At 43.9% G+C, this 27593-nt stretch overlaps 1 protein-coding gene across 2 annotated transcripts; it reads right to left on the reverse strand.

Annotated features, from left to right (window-relative positions):
- Positions 1–155: 155 nt before the first annotated feature.
- On the reverse strand, positions 156–27500 carry ADPRS (ADP-ribosylserine hydrolase). Of its 2 annotated transcripts, none has more exons than XM_066574983.1 (6): positions 27304–27500; positions 20325–20418; positions 14304–14511; positions 5745–5929; positions 4266–4366; positions 156–1004 (listed from the first exon to the last, which is right to left on the reverse strand). In XM_066574983.1, exons 1-6 carry the CDS (start codon positions 27449–27451, stop codon positions 706–708), a joined length of 1035 nt encoding a protein of 344 aa, XP_066431080.1. In that variant the 5' UTR covers positions 27452–27500; the 3' UTR covers positions 156–705. The 2 variants fall into 2 exon arrangements, with proteins under 2 accessions (XP_066431080.1, XP_066431081.1); XM_066574984.1 differs by lacking the exon at positions 27304–27500 and adding an exon at positions 27021–27188.
- Positions 27501–27593: the final 93 nt, after the last annotated feature.

A 27593-nucleotide genomic window follows, 5' to 3' on the forward strand; every position in this document is an offset into this window, starting at 1 on the left:
TATATTAGGAGGCTTTTCAGCTGTAGGGCGTAGTCTTGCATAGCCGCTTCGGCTCGGTTATCTTGCTGCCACGGCCAGAAGAAGCACCCTTGATAAGAAACTATGATGACATAACATGTGCTCTTATGTCGAAAACAAAATGACAAAATCAGAACTAATGTTCTACAACATTCTACACTTGTTTATTGGCTAGGAAGATAGGCGCACCCTTTGATTTAAGACTATAAAAATTGCTATATGATCAAATAAAGCAGAGATCATTCTGATTAGACCACGAGTGTAACGTGTCATGATTTCCAGAGCAGCTGCTATCGCTTTTTAATAAGTTTGACACAATCAAAATATATCTGGTCCGCAGACGTGCTGCGACAACATGGCGATATGTCATTACTGCAAATCGGACATTAGATTAACCAGTGATTTATAAGAACACCGCAATAGCCACATCTAATATGTGGTTTGAAAATGGTAAATCCTACATTGCCAGTAGACAACAGGGTTACAAAGCACAAGATAGGTTTGAAAACGTTACTTTGTCAATCTCGTTGTCAAACAGCAAAAGTCAAACAGTAAAGTTCACCGAAATGTAAGAAAAACTTTCGTCTTTGTTCCTGAGTTCTTTTAATCTTCACCCTGTATTCAGAGGCAATAGATGCTATAGAATTCATATATAGAATTGTATAGATTCTATAGAAGTTCCTTTAGTCATTCAGGAAGTCGTGAATTGTATAATTCCCACAGTTGTTTACCCCAATTTTCTGCATCCTTGTATCCCTCGGAATTCTTTCTCCATATTTCAGGAATCTGGTCCTCTCCATGGTAAGCACCAGCAATAGCCCCAGCCATGGTCGCAATAGTATCGGTGTCTCCACCTAGTAAAATGCAGAAGATGACTGTACGTTGCAAGCTGTTCAACTCTTTGGGAACATCATCCACTGGGTCCAGGCAGCGTAAGAAAGAGTAGATTGCAGTGGGTACAGAATCCAAAGCAGAAACACCATTACCTTGGAAATCAATGAATCAAGAATTAAATATACTGTGCACACGGTTTAGAAGCTTCTGCACATCTTATGATGTAATATTAAACAAATTTTGCAAGCATGAATAAGGCTAACTTCGCACAGGTGGGAGCAATATCAGGGCATGCATCACAGCCCGATATCACGCTCACCAATGTGTGATTTTGCCGCAGATGCGAGGCGTTTTTGTAACAAAACTGCCTTGCATCACTTTGGTGATGCGATGCAGCATTTATAGGTTTACAGCAGCACCATTCCCACAATGGACAGGAGGGGACCCATTGACTTGCATGGAGACTGTTCTATAGATGCTCTGTGACCCGTGCAGAGGTGATTTTGCAGGGAGGGGGAGGAGTCACAGCCAATACCCATTGTGAATGGTGGATCCTGTGTTATTTACATATAGGTGTTTAACTTTCAATGTAATCCTAACTGTGATGTTCGTGAGATGATTGCTGCAAAGTCTTTCTACAGATCAGGAAATATCAGCCTATTATTGGCTTCTGTACTCTGTGAAAAATGAGGGATTTTAGTTTTTGTTTTTTTTAAATAGATTGTGACCAATTGCAGGGTGTACTTGTCTGTATTCAATGGTGCATAAATCAACTATGACTTTAAATCATCTTCCCCCCCCCCCCCCCCCCAGTACAAAAGTGAACATGGCAGTATCTCCAGAGACGTTCAGTGTGGAAGAGCATAGGACCATTATGCAGTTCCTGTTTCTCTAAGGGAAAGGTGCAAAGCAGATCCATGATGAAAAGGTCACAAACTTTGGGTGACAGCGGCCCTTTATATGCAACAGATTACCTTTGGGTTGTAAATTTTAAAACGGGCCCTTTCGGTGTTGAAAGGAAAAAAACAAGTGGAAGGCCTGTCTGTCTTCTTGCCTGCAAATATGAAAGCCATCCATGACCCGATCATGGAGGACTGCCGTATATCAGCCAAAAGTATTGCTACATATTTGGTGATATCACGTGAGAGAGTTGGTGCCATTATCCACAACGACTTGCGAATTAGAAAGCTTATAGCAAAGGGGATCCCGAGACTTGACAACCAAACAGAAGACGAGACATCGGTGGCTGTTTTGGAGCATTTTGCAAGAAAGGAGTCAGATTTCCTGGACAAACTGGTAACTGGTTCCCCCAGGTCAAAGAAGTTCAGTGTGCAAAAGTCAGCACAGAAGTAAATGGCAACCATTTTCTGGATTAAGAAGGAAGTCCTGCTCATGGACTACCGCCCAAAGGGTTCAACTATCAATGCAACATATTACTATTCGTTATTGAGAAAGCTGAGGCAAAATATTAAGGGTAAACATCGAAAAAAAGCAGGTGTCATCCTGTTGGTTATCAATGCCGTAAAAAGTATATGTAGATTGTGGTAGCATCAATGGCAAGTCTTCTATAACAATATATATTTTTTTGTGTTCCAAAAAGTGTACAAAAGCTACGTGTCAGGCCAAGAACAGGGACCTTTTATATTACTTTCTGCAGCCATATTCTGACCCGCTAATGTTTTATTTTTAAGTTGATTGGCCTTGTTTTTTTGAGTGGCGAGCTATAGTATTTATTAGTACCATTTTGGGGTACATTCATCTTTTTTTCACTTATTACATTTTTTGGGAGATAGAATAACCAAAACCTCCCACAATTGTCATTTTCTAACTCTTATTTTATGAACATGGAAATACCAAATCTGTTTATTGGAAAATTCAGAAGATACATTTTTCACAGCTTTTAATATTTAATTTATAGTGTTAAAATATTTTAAAACTTTTTTTTTTAGTTCCTGTAGGGAACTTGATATTGGATCATAGTCCTTCTACTATATACTGCCCTGATGGGGCCTCTCCTCCAGCCAGCTTTCACAGTGGCACCCAAGTGGTTAACGGCCACAACTGGACTTAACTCCATTCGTAGCAATTGCCGGTGGCCATCAGCTGTCAGAAACAACCATCAAGTAGGAATGTTTTGCGTACATAACACTATTAACCCATTTAGGAAAGTTACTAGAGAAATGGCGTAGGTACAAAATATTGTAGCCGGACTGCATTGCTGCAGAAAGAGGATCCTCCTAAAATTCTATGGCATTTCACTTAACATTATGCACCCCACCTAACTTACCTAGTAAAATATCAGGCTACTTCAGAGTTTCCTTTATTGCTTGCATTAGAAGCAGAATGCTCCTACTATAAATGTTAGGGTTGCTCTGTACCCCTCCCAAAGAGTATCCATGTATATAACTAACTATGTGACACTACCCTTAGAGTTTGGGGTTCTGTCAAATATTCAGCATGCCTTCTCACCCCACCTTCCACTTTACGTTCTCTTACATCCTCACTCTTCGCAACAGCTCATGATTCCCCACATCTTTTGCCTGTATGTAAACAGCCTACTCTTGACTTCCCTGAAGTTAAGAGAAGATTAACTACTATACGGTCAATGAAAATGCCTTGACAAGGGGAATCCTTGAGAAATTTCAGAGAATCCGAGATCCCAAGGACATCATACACTCTTGGGCACCCCTCTCCCTCTCCCTTAGGCAACCTACATGTTCACATCATGGGCCCACTTGTCCATGTACTTCAACCATATAACCTACATGACTTTTCCGTCCCTCTATAGGCACCCCCCACTCCCTTTGTCACCTATTTGACTGAGTGTTTGAATGGCAATCTTTTTCTGGTCAATTACTGATAACGATTCTATAGTTTAAAACCAGTGATAATGCTTTCTAAATGTCTCACAATCAAGATATGCCGTTTAATCTCTATTGTACTTTGAGGCCATTTATTTTCTATTGCAAACACAAAAAAATAAAAACAAATGTTTAAATATTTTTTTGGAAAATGATAACATGAAGTCCTTGATGGCCAGAAATGCAGCGGAAAGCCAATCCCTCCCATCACCTGATCAATTGCTGGCGTGTCATGAAAATGCTCACATGTGCTACTCCTATGTGCCATATGTCCACAACTCATGATCTAGGACAAAATATGATCTCATAATTCTGATAAGGTCATGAAATGATCTGACAAGCAGCTGGTGCCAATCTGTTTAGATTACCTACACATTACATTGTTTTGCCCCATAAATTTTGGGTATGGCGCCACTGTTATACCTGTCATGGGCAAAGTACAGATACCTTTTATTAGTTAAATTGCATCAGTCTCATTAGAGGCTTCACATTTTCATGCCACTGAGCTCTAACTACAATTACAGTACATTTACCCCAAAAGAAAACACTCACCAAGTTCATCGATTATATCTTTGCAGGACACATTTCCTTTGTCTAAAAACTCCTTAACTTTCTTTAATTTGTTGCAGTAAGGAAATTCTCCCAGCTCCAGTCTAAAGGGAGAAATAGGGAATTAAAATAACTTTAATGAAGCATATTGAAAATCAAGTCATATTTATATGATTTAAGGGGTTTTCCATGACGACTATCTTTAGGATGGGTTATCAATGTCAAATTGGTGGAGTTCCAACTCTCAACACCCACCCCTCAATCAATTAGTTGATTGAAGGGACTGCAGTGCTCCTCATTGACTAGGCACAGCTCTGTACTTTTCTTAGTGCTTGTGCCTACTAAGACATCTCAGTGTCTTAAAGACCAGAGTTGTGCCATGGGCCCTTAAACCGAGTGATTGACTGGGAATGCCTAGTTGGACCACCACTAATCTGATATTTATGGCCCATCTACTACATTTTATGGTCTTTAACACATATAACACTTCCAGTCTGCCAAGCAGCGAATTTGTCAAGTGCTCTAAACCCAAAATTTAAAGTAAATGTGTACACAATACTATTTGACATTTCAGAAACCAGAGAAAGACCGTATCCTGCTAAAACCTCCGGTGCTAGACTAAAGAGACTGCAGCACTCTTCAGGTCACCACGTCTGTTCAATTTCTATTGGCCTCACTCAGAAGAGCAGCTGTAAATGGCCACCACAACCTCTCTCTAGTAGAGCATGGCAATCAGTGGGCATCTCAGCACCAGAAACCTGCCACCACCATCTGACAAATGTATCTATAATTTGTAAAAATTCTTTTAAATGGGGAGAAACCTTTTGAACAAGCTATAAATATGCAAGTGCGGTTCACAAAAATAAAGTTAAAAAAGGTCAAAAAGTGGAAGACTCTTGCATAAAAAGAAAAATTGGCTGTAACAAAAAGTAAGCCTTTGTCTAGCATAATGTATCTGAACTTGTCTTACAGGATGGACACATTACTGTAGGAGACAAGAGGCGCTGTCATTGTTGCTGTGATGAGAAATAGGATCTTCAAAAAGGAGAAAAAAAAAAAAAAAGTTAGGTTTTAGCAGCTAGTTTCCAGGTGTTATAGCTTCTAGGATTTGTTCAGGACCATATTATGTTGCTCCCATTGGAAAATTCACTGAGAAATCTGTGTGAAATGCAGAGAAGAAAGCCAAAAGTGTATATCAAGTTAAAGGGAACCAGTCAGGTCCTGTATGTTGCCCTCTGACTGGTTACTCTATTACTGTACATAGGGAGAAGCCAGCATGTCATTAGACCACTTATTGCAGCATTGGCTACACTGCAGAGTTTAACATGCAAGTACTCAAAACTTACATCACATTAACTCCTAAGTGCAGATCACAAAAATAAAACTACTCTATCAAAATGGGTAGCATAAGGGCTGAGAGGTTCCCTTTAACTGTAACGTTACAACAGAATGCTTGAAATTGCATTTAAAACTTTAACTTACCCCACAGCATCACTCCGAGACTTCTCATCTGCTTCTACTTCCTGCATGTTACTCAGCAGATGCCCCAGGAAAGATTCACGACTCAGATTTCCTTGAAGAGCGTAGTGCACGGCCAGGGCCAGAAGGATGGCCCCATTGTATCCCAGTGAAGACGCATGCGTCAGTTCTCCACTGATTTTAGCATACTGTTTGAAGAAGACAAAATGTATTATTAGGGAGTTCCAAATCCATTTTGTGGCTCATGTACTACAATAAGAGACTAGTTCTAGATGAGAATGAACAATGGAATAGAGAAACTTTCAGGACAAAATTAGACATCATGGTAAAAACATTATAAATTTACGCACCCAATATTTCTATTTCCTGGAGTCCATAGGCAGCACAGAAATACATGAGTTAAGTCCCCTAGATACAACCAGACAGGTTCATAAGCAATAATTAACTTATTAATTAGCATGCTTTTTCAAAAAGGTGGAACGAAGACACAGATACAATTATAAATAGGCAGGGTTTATTAAAAGGGTGGGAAAGCTGTGCCGCCTATGGACTCCAGGAAATAGAAATTTGGGGTAAGTAAATTTACACTTTCCTGATTGTCCTACGGCAACACAGAAACAAATGGGATTTGGTAAGCAGTAATTTCCAAATGGGTAAGGTAGAAGATGCCATTTCTAGCACTCTTGCCAAAGAAGGGACCCTCCTCTGCTGCCAGTCTATCCAACCTACAGTGATTGATAATGGTCACCGCGACAGGAAAAAATTTAAAAAAAAAAAAAACACAACACACACACGAAAATCCATTTATATATTATACCTTCACTGATTTGATTTCTTAAAAGATAACCTAATAGATACATATAATAATAGAAGGCTTCAAGACAGACAAACAAAGATATATACAAACCACCTCTCCCCATAGAGGGATTTATTAAAGGGGTTGTCCCGCGCCGAAACGGGTTTTGTTTTTGTTTTTTTTCAATAGCCCCCCCCCCCCCCCCCCCCGTTGGGCGCGAGACAAACCCGATGCAGGAGTTAAAAAAAAAAAAATAAATAAAAACGGTCCGGTACTTACCCGAATCCCCGCGCTCCGGGGACTTCTTACTTACCTAAGTAAGATGGCCACCGGGATCTTCACCCGCGGTGCACCGTGCGGTCCATTGTCGATTCCAGCCTCCTGATTGGCTGGAATCGGCACACGTGACGGGGCGGAGCTACGAGGAGCCGCTCTCCGGCACGAGCGGCCCCATTCAGAAGGGAGAAGACCGGACTGCGCAAGCGCGTCTAATCGGGCGATTAGACGCTGAAAATTAGACGGCACCATGGAGACGAGGACGCTAGCAACAGAGCAGGTAAGTGAATAACTTCTGTATGGCTCATAATTAATGCACAATGTACATTACAAAGTGCATTAATATGGCCATACAGAAGTGTATAACCCCACTTTGTTTCGCGGGACAATCCCTTTAATGGATTAATTCCCACTTTTTCTTATTAGGTCCAGACCCTCAAACCCATTGCCCAACCAAGATAGTATGTTCCCTTCCAGTGTATTATCACATGGGTCATGGGCCCTTTATGTTCAGGGTACGCTAGATGTGGGCAAAACATTATTTCCACCCTTGGTGGTACCCATGTGTCTACTTTTCATATCATTAGGGTCACTATTTTTTTCAATTCTCTCAGAAATGGGGTATTGTTTCTCCTAACCACTGGGGATAAGGGCAAGAGGGCCGGTTTGAATACATCCGACTACCCCAGATGAACTTATGTAACTTTATTTAGATGCTAAATTCGTGCACAACCTCTTTTTGATTTATACAGCTAGTTTAAGCTCTACAATTAATATTCTAGGAGGTGGGTATTCTTGAGGATTCTGCCCTTCTCTAATTTACTACATTATTTCTTTTGTCAGACGGTATAGCTGTTTTAGTCCATACTAAAAGGACCCTCAACACTACTAGTTTTATGATTCAACGCATTTCATCATGTGACCGACTCCTCAGGAACCTTGCTGAACATTTCATACCCAAATTATCTGATATCAATATATAAAATTTTTCAAAAAAGGTGGGTAAATACCCAATTAGGTGTTATCAAATTCCTAGAGCAAAACTCTTTAAAACTAGAATGAACCCCATCTCAAAAAACAAGAGAAAAATATCTCCTAGCTAATACTAGCCCTGTCTCCACTCGCAACTACTCCAGATTGAGGTAAATACCCCCTATTTAGCCTAATAGCTAGGAGGAGCCTTTCAATTCAATCAGACAGATAAGTCAATCTAAATCAATATCTAGACTGGTAGCCTTGTTCTCAACTAAAAAATATAAATAAATAAAATATATAAATCTGGCAAGCAAATTTACTGATCAAGATTACCTTGCAAAGCCTAGGCATAAACCCAGGTATAGTACGGAGTACAAGGCAGTGGCCAGTAATTCATTTATACGCCTAGCAGACATAAAAGCCACAAGACAGTAAGATTTGAATGTCAAGAACTTTTTTCTGTGACTCAAAGGGTTGGTTAACTACGGAAGAAAAGACGACCGTAAAATCCCAAGAGGAGAGGTAGAGTGGAAGGCTGGTGATAAATTCTTCTAGGCTCTAAAGAAGGTCATGATCAAATTATTGGAATATTGTGTTTAATTGGGGCTTTGAGAAGGGCCCACTTGTAGAAACTGTAGATGACAGAGTCGAGAAGAAAATTATTAACGTAGAACCCCGTTTTAAAAAGAGTAACCAGACTCTGTTTTATAGTTTTACTGTAGATGGTCTGTGCACATTAATGTTGTAACCACATTATTTGGTAACCGCAAGTGCTTTAGAGATTCCCGCTGAGCTTCCAGGCTGTCCGTTTCATAATGCGGAGTTGATGATGAAGAACACCATTCTTGGATAATAGATCTTCTTTGAGAGTAAGCCTCCAGAAAGTGCCCTTCACTAGACTCCACGCTAGGGAGAACCAGGCTCGTTGTGGCCAGAAAAAATAAATTAAAAAAAATAAAAAATAAATAAATAAATAAATATGAATGGCTATTGCATCTGCTTGTTCTTTCAACACTATGAGGACTTTGGGCATCAGTGGAAGAGGAGGAAACGCATAAAAGTTCATCCAGTGCCAGGGTTTTCAGAGAGTGAACAGAAGCTGATGACCTTGGTGGTTTCCGCTATTGCTATGGCATCTACGTCTGGATTGCCCATCCTTCTCACTATCTGATGAAAACCAGAGAAGTTGAGGCTCCCAGAAGTATCTCTGCAGTGGAGATGATCTGCTTTGGTGTTTAAAGTGCCTTTTATGTGGCTGGCTGATCTCCCTAGGAAATGGTTTTCTGCCCATTGCATTCACTTTTTGCACTCGACCATCTATTGACATGTGAATCCACCTGGTTTGTAGATATATATGGCTGTTGGCAAATTATTGGTTTGTCCCGACACCAGATGACTCAAGGAGTATGAAAATGAATCAAAAAAGCAACCTGACAGACTTTAGCTCCTTTCCATCTCATCTGTACCCACAGATTGTGTACATGGGCATCACAGCGCATAGAAAAGTCATCTTCCCTAGAGAAGAGGATAGTGACACAGCCACCATTTTAGATCTTGACAGGAGGAAGAGTGAAAAATGGATTTGTTCAGAGACCTGCGGTAGGTGTCTCGTGACAGTAGGATATTGCAGTGGAACGATACGAGCCTTCACCCAGGTAACAGCGTCTATTGTCGATATTAAGAGGGCCAAAGATCTCATGGCACCTCTGATTGTAAACTCTGATGTGACAGAAGATGCTTCACCAATTTCTGTCTAGATAGAATCATCTCTGGGCATAACTTTACTCGTAACTGATGAGTCTTGTATGAAACCCAGGAACTCCGGCTGTTGAGGGGGAAAAAAAAAATAAAAATAATGAAATTGTGATTTCTTGTGGTTTACTAAAAAACGATGCTCCTGTAAGATCTGGATGGTTCGTTGTAGATCCTGTCAGAGCCGACGTTGAGAAGATTTTTAGCCGGTTGTCGAGATACGGAATCAGACAGATACCCTTTATCCTGGGTGCGAATGTAAAGACCACCGCTATTTTTGTGAACATTCTTAGTGTGAAACATCTGCCGAATGGCACCCATGGGAATTGGAGATGAAGTATTCCATATTTTGCCTGTATAGCAATTCTCAGGTATTTCTTGTGTGTTGGAAGAATTGGGTTGTTGAGATATGCATCTAAAAGATCGATTGTAGCAAGAAAGTCTGTCATCATAGATCTGCTGGTTCCCATTTTTAAATTTAATTTGGTATTGGTTGAGAAAGTGGAGATCCATCAAAGGCCTCCACTTGCCCCCTGGTTTTGTGACTGGAAAGGCTGTCCCCTTTCTGCTCTGTGAACTTCTTCCAGGACTACTTTCTGTAGAAACTCTTGTAAAAGTTGAAGGAGGAACAGATTTCTGCAAGTGTTGAAAATGAAGTTGTCTGGAGGAAGCCTTAAGAATTCTACGGTGTATCCCCTGGTTATCGTAGAGGAGACCCAGGAAGTTACTCCCCATATCTTAGAAAAAATCCTTAGGCCTCATGTCCACGGGGAAAATCAGATCCGCTGCAGATTCTCCATGTAGAATCTGCAGCGGGTCCCTCCTGCCCCGCGGACATGAGCGCCGAAAATAAGAATTTAAAAGTATTTACCATCCGGCGCGGGCGGAGAAGGTCAGCTGTTCCTCACGGCCGGATCTTCATTTTCGGCCGGCGGATTAATTCCTGACGCCGGCGGCACGTCGCCGGCACGTCGCCGACGTGCCGCGCGCATGCGCCGGGCACATCCGCCGAGCCGAAGCAAGGAAGATGCGGCCGTGAGGAACAGCTGACCTTCCCCGCCCGCGCCGGATGGTAAATACTTTAAATTCCTATTTTAGGTCTCCCGCGGATCCGGACGGCTTCCATAGGCTTCAATAGAAGCCCGCGGGAGCCGTCCCCGCGGGAGACCCGCACGAAAATGGAGCATGGTCCGGATTTTTCCATGCTCCATTTTTTTTTAAATCCCTTTTATTGACGATCCGCGGGTATTTATGTACCCGCGGGTGGTCAATGCATCCCTATGGGATGCGGATCCGCATGCGGGAGATCCGCTGCGGATCTTAAATCATATTTTGCCCGTGGACATGAGCCCTTAGTCTGGTTACCACTGGAAGCTGTGGGGGCCTGGCGTCACGCATCCTGGATGATTTGTTTGGCCATTTTCCTTTTGAAAGATGTAGCTGTATCTTTTCTTGTATTAAGCCTAAACCTTGGGGACCTTCTCTTTTGTCCCTGAAAAGGCCTGTATCCGGACTTCTTTTTATTTCAGGAAACTTAACCCCCTTGGACTCAGAGTCTCAAGAATTTTTTCACATTGCGGACCAAAAAAAAACTAGTTGGAAGGGAAGGATGAAAACATGGCGTTTTGACGGTACATCGCCTGCCATTGTTTTATCCAGAGCCATCTTCTTGCAAAGTTAATACCACTGCATACATAAAGTGCCATGCCCCACATCCGCAGACAGAGGGCTCAGCAACAGGCAGGGAGAGCCTGTTTAAATAGAGTGATAAGCAAAGACACTCCCCTCCAATGATGCAATTTGCATGATTACTGATCCAAAGCCAACAGTGCCATCCATTGTGGATTAACCCCTTAGTGACAGCCCCATAGTATATTTAGGTCCTGCAGTTGCAAGATGTGTATGGAGGGAGATCGCACTGCGACCTGCCTCCATACATTGTGGGTGTCAGCTGTTAGTTACAGCTGACACCTGCGGGCAATAGCCCCGACAAGCTGCATGGCTGTTCAGGGGCTGTTAACCCTTTATATGCCAATTCTGACAGCGGCAATTAAATCATAGTTCAGGGGTCCCGTACACCCCACCCCCGCAATGAGATTGCAGGGAGCCGCACAGGTGTCATGGCAGCCGGGGGACTCCTGAAAGGCCCTAGGGCTGTCTTGGCAGTATGCCCATCAAGCCATCCCCGTGGGGTGGCTTGTTAGACTGCCTGTCAGATCGCAGTATGATGTAATGCTGTGGCATTACATCATAGGGCAGGAGCGATCAAAGTATCGCATGTTATGGTCCCCTAGAAGGACTAAAAGAAAATGTCAAAATAAGATAAAAGTTTTACTATTTAAAAAAAAAAAAAAAAAGCCCTAGTAAAAAGTTCGACCCCCCCCCCCCCCTTCCCTTGCTTGCAATAAAATAAAACTAAATAATATAGCAAAAATACATATTTGGTATTGCTGCCTCTGTAAAAGTCAGATCAAAGTAATTTATTTACCGCGCACAATGAACGTCGTCTGGAAAAAATAAATAATGAACGTCACAAATGCAATTATTTTGGTCACCCTATCTCCAAGAAGAAATGTAATAAAACATGATAAAAAAGTTGTATGTATTCAATAAAGGTACCAACGGAAACTACAGGATGTACCGCACAAAATTAGAAAAATAAAAGTTACTGTATACAGAAGATGGCAGCAGAAAATAATGAAAAAAAATTAAATATCTTTAAAAGTTTTACAGCAAAAAAAAAACAAAAAAAAAAAAACACAACACTATACAAGTCTGGCATTGTAGTAATCGTACGGACCCATAGAATAACGTTAGCATATCATTTTTGTGCCGTAGAAACAAGACACCGAAAGATGACGGAAGGTCGTTTCTTTCCCTCCTCATTTTTTAAAATTTATTTTCGTACCATTGAAAAATACAACTCCTCCCACAAAAAAACAAGCCCTCATCCAGCTACATCGCTGAACAAATGAGTTACAATTTTTACCATTTTTCACATCTCACATCCTTTACTTACGCTTTTTGTTCTGCTCTTTTTAATGCTGTGCCTCACTGGCACAAACCTACCAGGCAAGGCCAATTTAATTCAGATAAACAAATGGAAGGGGATGATTAAAGCTGTCATTTCATCAACTACTGCAGTAAATGCTTGTAGCTCTCATACCACAGATTGTGCTGTAATGTGTTTTGAGGTGTATACTTTATTTTCCTGTAAAGTGCCCCAGAGCTGCTGCACTGTTATAAACCATCCACTCCTTTTCAGTGGGGGGTAACCCTGCCGGAGGGGTCTGCTGGTACTATACATGCTTCCTTTCCCCTAGTTCTCATCCTGCATTTGACCAATTGCTGGCCCTGAACCAAGACCCCACCTCTCTTCACCGAGTGAAGACAGACAAACATACATAATGGAGGAAGGGATTGTGAAGTTAAGTGCTCTTTTGCATGGACCGATGAACCACTCATAAAAATCGTTCAGTTTATGCATACCTAAGAACTGAATGATGAATCGGCCCGTGTTAGCAGACAGTCGCTAATCCATAAACGAGTGCTTGTTTACTGTGAATGGAGGCAGGCGGCTGGAAGGATCCCAAACCTGCTGCACCCTTCTTCACTGAGCAAACATTGTGTCTGTGTAGAAGCACAGGAACGAAGACCGCTAGGACAAGCTGTCTGGCATCTGTGCCTAACAGGTCATCCCATGTAATAAGGACCCTTAGGCCGCCTGCAGACAGGCGGAAATTCCGCAGCGGAATTTCCCGCAGGATTTCCGCCGCTGGTACCTGCATAGGATTGGGTTAACAAACGCTATGCAGACGGCTGCGCTTTGGCCGCGCGAAATCTAGTGCGGCAAACAAACCGCGGCATGTTCTATTTCTGTGCGGGGCTCGCAGCTCGGCAGCCGGCACATGAAAGATCTGGAGCTGCTGGGCGCGGGCGAGTACGCGCTGCTCTCTGCAGGCGCTCGGGTCGGGTCCCGCGGCGAGAATTCTCGCTGCCGGATCCGACCCGGCCATCTGCAGGCGGCCTTAGTCAAAGTGTACCAGTACCCGTCAGAAGATCTTCCGCTGACTACTGCTTCCAATGACATATCGTTGTGTTCTTTCTGATGACAGAGCTCTGCAATGTACAGATCAATTGGGAGAAGTTGCTAACAGCCAGTTACAAGTATCATTACTTTACTGTGCCATTATACTTTGTGGAAAAAATATGGTTTTTGCAGCAATCACAGGAGACAATGCAATTGCACTGCAAAGCACAATTGCACAGTAATCATCCTTGTGTTTACAAGTTGCCAATAGCAACTAATACGAGTATGCCTACTGCTCTACTACACTGTGTGGTCAAATCGCGGGCAACTGATTTGTGCACCGCAGAGGTTTGGCATGAAAAAGAACATAATGTAATACAATTAGATGAGGGAGTTCAGCAGTAATCACAGTACAAAGTCTTCCAGGAGCGACAGCATTACAAGTACAAGTGTACGGCAGACATAGCTGACTTACAGAGCTACAGGGACTGATGGCTACTTACTGCTCAGTACTGAGATAGGAGGGAAACAAGGAGAGAACACATAGGGCAAGCAGAGGAAAGCAGGATGCACAGGCTATATGAGCTGTATCTATTACACAAGGGCATGCTTATATCCATATGCCATATGACCAAAAGTCACAAGTCTCATCACTTAAAGCTTTTGCTTGGGAAAAAGAAGCAAAGAAAAAAACAAACAAAAAAAACATGGTGATCACATTGTATGTAGTAACCTTTATAACATCCTGAACACAGGGGAATGCCAGTGGAACCCCAACTACTCTCATAGCTGCTCCATTTCCATAGGAACCTTTCCCATTGAACTGCTCCTTAGCTGGGGTGAACACGTTACAGTACTCTCCACTTTGAAGCTTTTCAAACACATGTACAACTCCCAAGCCATAGCCACGGTCAGGATCATTGAAGTACTCCGTGGTGAACCTGTGGAGATATAAAACACAAGAATTAACAGCATTTTAAAAAAGGGACTATAGATCAAAGTAATTTTACATTAATTAAAACTAGATTTAGACAAATGGAATGTGTTTCTCTTCAGGCATTTTCTGAGTGCAGAATTTTTTATTCTATTGTCAGGGTGCGTTCACACAAGCGTGTTTTGGTGCATACATACGCACGCACAAAAACACGCTTGTATTTACAACACTGCATTCCCTATGGTGTGTGCACATGTCCGTACTTTGCAAGTGCGTGCCTGCAAAGATAGGACATGTGTGCACCATAGGGAATGCACGCATTGTTCTCAATGGAGCCACGGCTGCTGCCGGCGGCTCCATTGAAAACAATGGTCTGCCGGCTCCCTGCATTCTTTTTCAGGGAAGAGCTTTACATATAAGCCCTTCCCTGAGAGAGAAAAATTTTAGTGTAAAAAAAAAAAAAAAAAAAATTTAAAAAATGCAGGCACTCTCTTCAATGGAGCCGCTGCTCCTGCCGGCGGCTCCATTGAAGACAACGGTCTGCTGGCACACCCAAATTGTTTTTCAGGGAAAAGCTTTACATATAAGCTCTTCCCTGAAAAAAAAATGTTTCCTTCATCCCTACTAGTTAAAAGAATTCCCTGCTGCTACATCTGCCACATCTGTGGCAAATGCAGCAGAGGGCTTCTTCAATTCTCTACCGCAGCTGTGGTAGAGGATTCTGCTGTCGGCAATTGATTTCAGGGAAGGGCTTTGAATATAAGCCCTTCCCTGAAAATCAAATATAAGTGGTTTAAAAAAAAAAAAAAAATAGATACTCACCTCCCTTCAGCTGCCTGGGCACAGTCCTGTCTTCTCCTGCTGTCCCCTGCACTGTGGTGCTGATCTATCAGCAGCCGGGGATTTCAAATTCCCGCCTGCTGATAGATCAGCATCACAGTGCATGGGACAGCAGGAGAATACGCAGCTGTGCCCAGGCAGCTGAAGGGAGGTGAGTATCTATTTTTTTTGTTTTTTTAAACCACTTATACTTTATTTTCAGGGAAGGGCTTATATTCGAAGCCCTTTCCTGAAATCAATTGCCAGCAGCGGCCGACAGGTAAGTAAATTTTTTTTTACTCTACTTTTAATTGGCTTTTCAGGGAAGGGCTTATGAAGCCCTTCCCTGAAAAGCCATTGACAGCTGCCGGGTTGGCTCTGCCAATCACAATCAGAGCTACCAGCAGGCGGGGATTTTAAATCCCCGGCTGCTGATAGCTCAGAACTACAGAGTTGGGGACAGCGCCAGAAGTCGCGGCTGAGCCCCGACAGCTGAAAGGAGGTGAGCATTTTTATTTTTTTTTTAAATGGCTTTTCAGGGCAGGATTCTCTACCGCAGCTGTCGTGTGACAGCTTCGGTTGAGAATTGAAGGATTCCCTTTGCTGCCTCTGCCACAGATGTGACATATGTAGCAACAGGGAATTCTTTTAACTAGCGGGGGGTGAAAAAAACATCTGCCGCATGCGGCAGATGTGTTCTTCATGCCTGCGGGGGTCACGGCAGCGGTGGAGAGGTAAGTTTTTTTAATTTTTTTTTTGTTTTGCACTAAAACGTTTCTTTTTCAGGAAAGCTTATTTATAAAGCCCTTCCCTGAAAAAGAATGCAGGGGGCCGGCAGAGCATTTGTTTTCAATGGAGCCTCCGGCAGCAGCTGCGGCTCCATTGACAACAAGCACGCAGCTGTGTTTACGCTTGTACCTAGGTGCAGACGTATGCACGCACAAAAACACGCTTGTGTGAACGTACCCTCAATCCATTACTATGGGGACTGCCATCTTGCCCGAGTTGTATTTAACAGCATTTAGAGATTATGCTTTACAGCAGCTTCAGACCCACGCTCCACAAATAGGACGGCATGTACAATGTTCTGCTCTCAGGACAATTTCAACAGCAAAAGATCAGGTGTGAATATAAGTGCTCTGTGAAAGTACTGAAGGGATCTAGTTACACTTGTTATTCTGGGGTTAATACTGTTGAGTCTGACGCTCGTCAAGTTATGTAAATTGGACTGGACTGTCCTTAAAACTGCGAGCTTTAGCATTTCCTGGAGGCCAGTATTTAGTCATATCAGAATTCCTTACTTTTATCGATGTAGTTAATATATGCACACATTACGTATTCATTTGTCAGTATTACACTTTAATGATTTGCTACTGCAATAAGGTGTAACTTAGAGTGCTATTCCCTGTGATTGGACCAATATTCTTTTCTTTGTTCCACTTTCTGCAATAAAGACTCCTGTGAATGAGCTACTTCCTTCAGAAGAGATTTGGAACACCACTTACTTGCTCCATGTTGTGTTCTTCTCTGATGCACTTTACAGACAACTGGGCATACCTGGTTGATGAGGCTTTGATACCCCTTGAGTATCACCTAAATTGAGGTATTACTTTACCAGCTCCAAGTCACTTCTTCCCTCTGGGAATTAACTCCAGTCAGGGAGAGAAAAACATCGAAGACACAGGTGTATGTATCAAAAGGGCTCTCTCAAACCACAGCCTCAAGAACAGCTTTAGGGCTTATTCAGACGACCGTATATCAGCTCGGTTTTCACGCCGAGCCGATATACGGTGTCCTTGTCTGCAGGAGGGGGGGGGGGGGGGGGGTTTTACAAAAATCTCGTCCACAGGCTGTGGAGAAGCCACAGGGGGGAAGGGGTGAGAGCCAGGAGCAGGAACTGAGCTCCCGCCCCTTGCCACTATCTGCAATGGGAGGGGCGGGGAAGAGGGGGAGCCAAACACCGATACTTAGCTCCACCCCCGTCTCGCCCCCTCCTATTGCAAACCGAGCCGATATACGGTCGTCTGAAATAGCCCTTAGGCTGGTTTCACACGGGGCAGAGTTGTCGTGGAATTTCTGTGCAAACTTTTTGCACGGAAATTCCTCCCGCAATTTTTATCCTGGGATAAAACAGCAAAGTGGATGAGTTTTGCAAAAATCTCGTCCACACGCTGTGGAGAAGCCGTTGCGGCCAAGCCACGCTGAAACTGACATGCCGTGTGGAATTCCAAGCTGTGGCATGTCAATTGTATTGCCATCTCTGCTGCGGCCTCTCTATCCTCTCTATGGGGAGAGATGGCCGTAGCAGAATGCAGGCGGGAAAGCAGCTTCAAAACCCTCACTGAACGGAGCAAGTTTTGAAGTTGCATTTCTGCCACGGAAATCTTATATTTCTGTGCGGTCCCGCTGCAGTCATTCCACGAGATTTCCGCGGGATTTATGTCCCATGTAAACCCAACCTTAGGTATGTTATTCCTGGAGTCAGCACCTCATATATTTGAATATAACCAATTGCATTACAATTTTCATAATTTGTACTTATCAAGTGATAAAATAGGAAAATCGCAACATGCTGACAGAGGAGTGAGAAATATACTTAAATCGTTCTGGGCATGATCATGAAAATCCCCTTCAATAGCACTTTCATGGATTGGTGGTCCAGAACCAATAGTGCTGTGCTCTGCTACTTGCCGTTCAGCTAAAATTTCCCCTAATTTCCAAGCCAAGAGTACAACGTTTTGTAATAACTGCTACTCCCTTCAAAACTTCCTCTTTCTTAGGGTTACCAAATGTTATGCTTAAAACAAGAATTACAAGAATTAGTGGATTGAAAAGATTACATTGTTAAAGGTTATTCAGCAGCAAACTAGCAGGTATTGGTACAATTATATTCATCAACTTCTTATCCACATACCAATTTATTACACTTCTAGCAATGCATTTAGGATCCTGGCATGTGTCATCTTACCAACCAGAAGCCCTTCGCCCGAAGTCCAAAATGCATGGTTAGGCCTCGGTCAGACGGGCGTTTTTTCGCCCGATTTGTGCATGCGTCCGGCGATTTTATAAAACCATTGCTTTGCAATGGTATCGGACACATGAGCGCTTTTTATGCGCTCGTCCGATAAATTATAGAACAGAAATTGCAGATCGCACCTATCTGCGATCTGCGATTCCTGTTCTCTTCTCTATATGCGCTCAATGGGGCCGGCGGCAGCAGCGCCGACCCCATTGAGAACATATAGTAGACACATCATTCTCCTCTGCCACAGCTATTACAGCTGTGGCAGAGAAGAATGATGTTTGCCCATTGAATTCAATGGAGCCGGCAATACAGCCGGCTCCATTGAAAGCAATGGGCTTCCGGCGATTGCACGATGAATTTTCAGGAAGGGCTTAAAAATATAAGCCCTTCCCTGAAATTCATCCAGAAATGTGTAAAAACAAAAAAAAAAAATTTATATAATATATATATATACATACATACACACATACACATATACATATATACACACACATACTCACCTGGTCCCGGCAGACGGAGTTCAGCCGCGGCCGGCCGGCAGTTCTTCTGAACTGCTCTGAGTAGTATTCAGCAGGTGGGGATTTAAAATCCCCGCCTGCTGAATGAGCTGCCTCTGATTGGTCCCAGCCTCACCAATCAGAGGCAGCTCTCACTTACCCATTCATGAATTCATGAATGGGTGAGTGAGTGCTGCCTCTGATTGGCTCAGCGCAGGGACCAATCAGGGGCAGCTCTCAGCTCTCTTTCCGAAAATTCATCGTGAGATCGCACGCAGCCCATTGCTTTCAATGGAGCCGGCTGTATTGCCGACTCCATTGAATTCAATGGGCTAACATCGTTCTGCCGGGACAAGGTGAGTATATTTTTTTTTTTTACTTTTTACACATTTTAGGATGATTTTCAGGTAAGGGCTTATATTTTTAAGCCCTTCCCGAAAATTTATCCCGCGCTCGCCGGCAGCCCATTGCAATACAGCCGGCTCCATTGAATTCAATGGGCTAACATCGTTCTGCTCTGCCACAGCTGTTACAGCTGTGGCAGAGGAGAACGATCGTTATGCTGACAGTGCGGGGGGGGGGGGGTCTCACTCTTGCCACTATTGTGGCTTAATAGTGAGACCTCGGAGCCCGAAATGCAGCCCTGCATGTTGCTCCTCACCTGCCCTATCCATTTCTGTGTTTTTTACATGACTTTGGTGATTTGCTAAGATTTTCACAAATGAGAACCTTAGCGGAGCACCAGTCATATACAAAAATGCTCGAGTCGCCCATTGACTTCAATGGGGTTCGTTACTCGAAACAAACTCTGAATTCATGAATGGGTGAGTGAGTGCTGCCTCTGATTGGCTCAGCGCAGGGACCAATCAGGGGCAGCTCTCAACTCTCTTTCCGAAAATTCATCGTGAGATCGCACGCAGCCCATTGCTTTCAATGGAGCCGGCTGTATTGCCGGCTCCATTGAATTCAATGCGCTGGACAGCTCCGGCCCGTTTCTAATGAAACGCGGCTAGGAGCAGTTTTTTCGGGCGATTTTTCGGCCCCGGTCACGCGATTTGCGGATGCGCATCCGTCATGCGATCCGCAAATCGCGGGAAAAACCACCCGTGTGACTAAGGCCTTAGAAGGATAATATGGAAGGAAGTGGTTTGTCTACATCTGCGAGTCTGCTACTGTACGGAGCCAATATTCACACCTGATCCAAAAAAAACTGCAAAAATAACTTTGGTAACTGAAGAATAAAAAAAAATATATATATAAGACCCTCAAATTAGTAAAATCTTTAAAAAGGGTCTGGTCCTTTAAGTACAAAACACCCTGGTCTTTAAGGGATTAAGCTTTCTATAAGAGAAAACCCCAATAAAGCATGTGGTTTTATTTGAGATGCACATACAATAGTTTCTGCTTATTGAATACATGTGAACTTACAATATATACTTATATGTAAAGCATGCCCTTTTAAAGTAATAGCAGACGTACCTCTGGGCAAGATCCTTTTCATCAAAAGGTGGCTTCTCTAACAAAGACTGCACCAGCGACCGGGCCATGGCTGTATCATCTGTGTACATCAGCGCTGCCAGAGGAAACAAGAGAATGCAGGTTTATGGCTCAGCCTTGTTCCCCTGAGCTCTAGGTCCCCACAGGGTAGAATGTCTGCAGCGGGACCGCACGGAAATTCTGCAAGATTTCTGGAGTAGAAACGCTGCTTCAAAACCGGCGACAGAGAGAAGAGAGCCCGCAGCAAAAACGGCGATACAATTGACATGTTGCGGATTTGAATTCTATGCAGCTTGTCCGCAGTGTGTAACCCCAGCCTAAAAAAGGCTTTTACACGGGCCAATAACCAGGCACGGAGATTCATAGGAGCATTTGACAGCCATAACTTTTTCATTGTTCCATCGACATAGTTGTGCGATCGTTGATCGTTTTCGTGGGACGTCCTATAGTTTCTATTAGTGCCATTTTGGAGTACATACATCTTTTTGATTGCTTTTTATTAAGTTTTTTTTGGAGACAGAGTGACTAAAAATGTGCAATTCTGGCGTTGTTTATTCTTTTTGACAATGTTCACAGTGCAGGGTAAATTACTTTGATAGATTGGACTGTTTTGGACACAGCAATATAACTTTTTTTTACTAACTTTAATTAACTTTTAAAATCTGGACAGAACAAAACACATATAATAAATCCCGAGGGCCCATCGGGAATGTATCTTTTCTGATAGTTTATTCCTTGGCTCCTCAGTCGCATGAACCGTCTCTTATGTAACCCTGCTATTTAATGGGTACCAGGCACCTAGACCACCTATAGAACATTTATAGTATATGTGGAATGGTAGCCTATGGCCATTGATTCAGCCCGGGTTGTAGAGACAGATAAGGCAACGCCTTTTGTCAAAAATCTTTTTGTAGATAGTCAGGTGATAGTGTATTGCAGTGTTTTATACTGAAACTGCACCTTTAAATAAATAGTCTAATCTGATTCACCTGTCCCTTAAGCGTAAAGGGAGTTCAGGTGTGTTGTGTTCTTGGTAACTTAGTCACAGAGTGACCCGTCAGGACAGAGGAGCACAGTTTCCAGAATATTTGGTGCCCCAATCCTTTGAGGGTATTTTAGGAGAGGTTACAGAGATATTTATATCCCTATAGGGTGATCTTGAAAAAGGGGGTGTCAAATTATGTATCAGATCCTTTAATACTCAGTGTATAAAAGGTTAAATAGTCCCTTTAAAGAATTCCAGCAAACATAGAAAGCAGGAATGTTGATAAAAAAAGAGCCGCTTTCCAGAGCCTGAAATTCCGTTTGAACTTATTCTGACTCACAGGTTGATATTGCCCCTGGAGGGAGAGAAAGGGGTTAAATTTGAATGGATGGGCTCCTCCTAGGTGGGGTACATTCCTGGCCCAGTCACACAACTATGATAGAAAAGATGATGGGCATCTAGAGTTGTGCCTTTTTTTTAATTTTATGCTAAACAGCGCATTAGGAGTTAATTCCCGTTAAATGGGAAGTTTTATTGCGCTGGTGATACCTCTCTCACACCCAGGTATCTCCCCCAATTAGAGAAGTTCCTCAGTTTTGCATGGAAAGTCCCTATTACCTCTCACAGCAACGAATGTGGGGATAAAGAAGTTCTTTATATATGTTTTATTCTGTCCAGATTTTAAAAATTAATAGAGTTAGTAAAAATGTTAACAGATTCTTCGTCGGTGAATATCTAAAAAAAAAAAAAAAAAAAAAATAAAAAAAACTTTATTGATCTTTTTAACTTTTCTTTTAAGTCCCCCTTGGGGGACTACAACATGCAATGCTTTGATCGCTCCTGCAGTATGATGTAATGCTATAGCATTAAGTCATACTGCATTCTGACAGGCAGTCTATCAAGCCACCCCACAGGGATAGCTTGATAGGCAGTCTCTTTTAGAAGGCCCCTGGCAGCCATGACACCTGCACAGCTCCCTCGATCTCACCGCGGTGGAGGGGGGGGGGCGTTTTCATTTAAATGCCGCTGTCAGAATTGACGGCGGCATTTAAAGGGTTAATAGCTGCGAAAGGCCGGCCGGCTGCAGCTATTGCCCGTGAGTGTCAGCTGTAATAAACAGCCGACACCTGCGCTGTATGAACAGAGGTCGCCCCACAACCTCTCTTCATACGTACCCCGACACTCCTGGTCGTAAATGTACGTCCTGAAGCAAGAAGGGGTTAAACTTTTATTACTTTTTTTTTAAAGTAATTAAACAATTCTGAAATTAATTTTTACTTTTTTTTTAGTCCATTAAGTCAACTCCAGACCGCCTCCAGGCAAACCCCGAACCTCCAGGAAGTAAATGTTCAACCTGCAGCTGACTGGATGGTTTAAGCTGGCATTAAACTATTCAGTTACCTGCAGTACATCTCCCTGTGAAGAACTGTATTAAAAAGGGTTTGTCAGACTTCTACTGATGACATCCTCAGGATAGGTCCACCGATCAACTGTTTGCTGGGTCTGCCGTCATTGCAGACATAGCTGAAAGCAGGCAGCTCTGTCCATAGTGCAATGGCCCAGAATAGTATTGCAGGTGCAGCAAATGAATTCAATGGCAGGCGTGCCGACATTACCATACCGGGCCGCTGAGCCATCAGCACTGCAGTCTACTTCCAGCTCTAACCACAGTTGGCCTGATATCAGCGGGGATCTTGAGTGGCGGACCCCCACCAATGCACTGCTGATGACTTATCCTGAAGTGAATGGGACTCAAGGGAATTTATTTTTCTTGTTCCTCACATTTGACAGTTTCACACTTGGCACAGTTTGCAGCGCAGTCCTTTCTGCTGGGCTGTCACACTGCATGACAGCACTAACACTACGCTGTTCTATGCAGAGACATCCAGCAAAAACACATCAGCATAGACTGTGCCGTAAGCAGATTTTGACATCAGCAGCCTTTGGGCGACAGATATCACTAAAGCCACTGACATTAACCCCTTAGTCATGAGGGTTTGTTTTTGGCAGAGGATTGGGACAAGTTGTATATTTTAATGGCCCCACTCTGGGGTACACACAATGTGCGGTGCAGGCAGTGGATGGATATGAAGAACATCCAGATCTTCTGCCATTGTCTTGGGGATTTGTTTTCCCAGCAATCCCCATTTGGTAAGGACAACATAACTTTCTTATTTAATTAGCACGGTTACCGCAATGCCAAGTTTAGGGAGATTTTTATTTTTACTACCTTTGCACAATTAAAACACGTTTTTAAAAGAAAAACAACCGATTCTGCATCGGCCCACGGCCGTGATGGACTTCGCCAGTGGAATATCGCAGCAGAATCAGACACTGTGCTTCCTAAAGATCCCATACTCCCCTTTCCAAATCCGTTGTGAGTCTCTCGTCCGGTGAGCCGGCGCGTGTGCGCAGTGCAGTGTATAACGCACTGGGCTGTGATACACAATTCAGCAATACTTCCGCCGTGCTAACACTGTGGAAGTATCATGGGACGGACGGCTTCCATTGACTACAATGAAAGCCGTCCACGCGTTTTCCCGTGCAAAATAGAACATGCTGCGATTCTCCCCCGTGAGCGGAAAATTGACACTAATTACCGCTCATGGACACGGAAGAATCATTTACTACAGCACATATATGGGCAGCTATTGCAGCTTTTTAACCACGTCCCGCTCCAGGACGTAAATGTACGTCCTGGAGCGTTGGGTTATGCATGCAGAGAGGTCATGGGGCAACCTCTCTTCATACAGCGCGGGCGTCAGCTGTTTAGTACAGCTGACACCTGCGGGCAATAGTCGCGATTGGCCGATCGAGGCTATTAACCCTTTAAATGCCGCTGTCAATTCTAGCATTTAAAGCCCCCGAACAATGTTTGGGGGTCCCGCACGCCCCCCCCCCCCCCCCGCGGTGAGATCGGGGGAGCCGTGCTGGTGTCATGGCTGCCGGGGGCCTTCTAAATGACCCCAGGGCTGCCTATCAAGTCATCCCCATGGGGTGGCTTGATAGACTGGCTGTCAAAATGCAGTATGGCTGGCGTAATGCTACAGTGTTACGTCATACTGCAAGAGCAATCAAAGTATCGCATATTGTGGTCCCCCAGGGGGACTTATCAGTAAAGTTTAAAAAAAACAAAACACTTTATTGCTCTTTTTTTAACAATTAAGAAAAAAAAAAAAAAAACACAATATAAGTTTAAATCACCCCCCTTTTGCTATATCTATAATTAAAAAGTGTAAATAATAAAATAAAAATACATATTTGGTATCGCTGCGTCCGTGTAAGTCCGATTTATCAAAGAAGCGCATTATTTATTCCGCATGGTGAACTTAGTCCAACAAAAAAAAAAAAATAGAGAACACCAGAAATGCACTTTCAGTCACCCTGTATCCCAGAAAAAAATGCGATCAAAAAGTTATACGTTTTCCAAATTAGTAGTAACGGAAACTACAGGACATTCAGCAAAAAATGAGCCATCGCTGAACTATGTCGATGGAAAAATATTGCGTGCACAAGATGACGGCAGAAAATAATTTTTTTTTTAAATTAAACGTCTTTGAAAAAAAAAAAAAAGAAAAAAAGTAGTACAGTAAAAAAAATTTAAAAAAAAAAAACTATACAAGTTTGGTATCATAGCAATCGTACTGACCCATAGAATACAGTTATGTCATTTTTCTTGCAGTTTGTGCGCCGTAGAAACAAAATGCACTGAAAGATGGCGGAATGTCATTTTTTTTTTCATTTTACTCCACTTAGAATTTTGTAAAAGTTTTTCAGTACATTATATGGTACATTAAATAGCACCATTGAAAAATACAACTCATGCAAAAAACAAGCCCTCATACAGCGACGTTGATGGATAAATAAAGAAGTTACGATTTTTTTAGGGGTGGGGGGGGCGAAAACGGAAGTTTTTTTAAAAAAAAAAGGGCCGCGTCATTAAAGGTGTTAAAGTTGAATTTCATGGCGTTTACTACGTGGGCTAAACAGCAAATATTTTCATTGTCTAGGTTGTTAAACGTGATAATACCCATTATGTGTAAGCCGCCACCTTAAAAAGACGTGCATGTTTAAAGCCCAATAGCGAGGTCAGTAAAAAGGAGTTTTGAGGTCACTTACACACAAGGATTATCGTTCAAATGAACGACTGAGCAATAATCGTTCAGTATAAATGCAAAAAAATAAGAATATCTATCTATCCATCTTAGGGCTAATGCCCACGGCCAGATTTTTGCCGCATTTCACGCGGCGGAAATCCTCGGCGTTCTCTCGGGGCTATTAGGTTCCATTGAACCTAACAGCTTAATGTTCACGTTGCAGAACTCCACTGAAGACTTCCACAGCGTGAAAAAACGCGGCATGCTCTATTTGCCACGGGAATACGCTCGGCCGGCTTCCATTGAAGTCAATGGAAGCCAGCTGTCACAATATACTTCTGCCGTAGCACAGCGGAAGTATTGTGCGAATACGTGTCCCTGCCCACCGCGTCATCCAGCATGTCACGCACTGTACTGCGCATGCGTGCCGGCCCGCCAGGTGGGACGCGTACAGCAGATCCGGAGTAGTGAGTATGGCGGTTTTAGGGGGCGCCGTGGCGGGCTCTGCTGTGATATTCCGCGGGCGGAGTCCGTTGCGCCGTGGGCATGAGGCCTTACTGTTCCTTTGCTTCTCGTTATCATTGACTTTCGGTACACATAAAACTATTGCTGGCTTCCTGTTCCGTGTAAACGCTTCCCGCTCAGCGCCTCCCATAGAAGGTGAAGCAACGAGCGAGAAGTCCACGATCCGTCTTTCTGTGTACATACTCTACACGAGCACAGACGACCTTAGCAGCAACATCAGCGCTCGTGCAGTCGTTTAGACGACCATCGTCCAGTGCAAAAGGAGCATAAAGGGTTAATTAGCCAAAGTGTGTCAAGGGAGCAAGCACCACTCTGCATTCCCATTATTTTAGGGCACACTAGGGGTGGAACCTTTGGTCTCTGACTAGTTCCGGTCACTGGTTCAGTCCTGACGCTGTTTTCAGGGCTTCAGAAGGACCGCGGGGTGGGAGGCCGGACCTACATGGCGGTACGCGGGCCTCCAGATGGGCGGAGGGTCTGCATCCATATTAATGGGTTGCTCCTGGCCGAGGGTCTATGGAGCCGGCCTCACATGGTCATGGATGCTGTGAGTTCAGGTCTGGGCTGAACACTCATCTATAAAAGGTGTATCAGTAATAGCCTGAGTGTGGCCTTAAATTAGGCACCCCAACGACCCTACGCCACAGTGACGACTGCTCATCACATTGCTAGATTGTCCACCAGCGCTCATCATACAGGCAGAGAATCCACCCAGCCAAAGGGACCTGGAAAAAGTTGGCCCACAGTTTATTAATTGCAGATCAGAAGGGATCACCGATCAGCAGGCAATCATTGTCCATTCACTTCAATAGGAAGTGCAATACCAGCATGGGACACTGTGCACTGTACGGCGCTGTCTGCTTCCAGCAACAAGAGCAGCCCCTTACAGCCCAGGACAGATGCTCCACAGTACACAGGGACAAGCCATGGAAGGCTGGCTTCAAACACTCAAAAAAAGCGCTATGTTTTGATGCTTGACAGCCAGATGAGTGCTGAGCTTGCTGTGACAGCCGCATCCCCCCCAGTGACAGCTGCATCCCATTAGTGACTGCCCCCCGCCGACCCCTGTACCTGACTTCCTCCAGTCCCTCTTCTCCAGGCCCCGCACAAAGCTGAGCACAGACCGGGCAGCTACTGCCTCCCTGCTCTCAAACACGGCCCCCAAGCAGTCGCCGACTAGCGCCCCCAGCAGGGCACCGCGGAACCTGAGCACAAGCATGCTGCAGCAAGACTGAGGCAGCCCGGGCCGCACATATGTCACGTGACTGCGGGGTCCAATCACAGCGGCGCTCTCTCCGGTGCGGCCAATACTTCCTACAGTCACAAATATGCACACCGGTCAAGTAGCGCTTACCGTCCGCCCTGCCTCCCAGGGTGTGCACAAATCTATGCACCCACTCCACCGATACATTTTCGAGTCCCTCGCACAAAGAGCCGAAGCAGTCCCCGACCAGCGCGCCCAGCAACGAGCCTCGGAAGCGGCGCAGCTCCACCAAAGCCATCCCTGTGCGAGCGGCCGACAGGAGCACTGCTGATAGGAAGTACCCCGCGTGTGCACCAATCACGGGCCGGCCTGGCGGAGGGGAGTGGGGGGGGGGCAGTATTTACTAACAGTACACGCGTTTAACCCCTTAGGACTCGGTC

Source organism: Eleutherodactylus coqui, chromosome 1 (assembly GCF_035609145.1).
Source record: "Eleutherodactylus coqui strain aEleCoq1 chromosome 1, aEleCoq1.hap1, whole genome shotgun sequence".
Classification (NCBI taxonomy): Eukaryota; Metazoa; Chordata; class Amphibia; order Anura; family Eleutherodactylidae; genus Eleutherodactylus; species Eleutherodactylus coqui.

What these genes read in the sequence shown, in the direction of transcription:
- ADPRS (XM_066574983.1), bottom strand. Translation starts at nt 27,451, where the DNA reads ATGGCTTTGGTGGAGCTGCGCCGCTTCCGAGGCTCGTTGCTGGGCGCG. An exon ending in GTGTTCAGGATGTTATAAAG is followed by an intron (nt 5,930 to 14,303) that starts GTTACTACATAC and finishes TTCTTCAAACAG; the next exon opens with TATGCTAAAATCAGTGGAGA. An exon ending in AGATATAATCGATGAACTTG is followed by an intron (nt 1,005 to 4,265) that starts GTGAGTGTTTTC and finishes TTGATTTCCAAG; the next exon opens with GTAATGGTGTTTCTGCTTTG.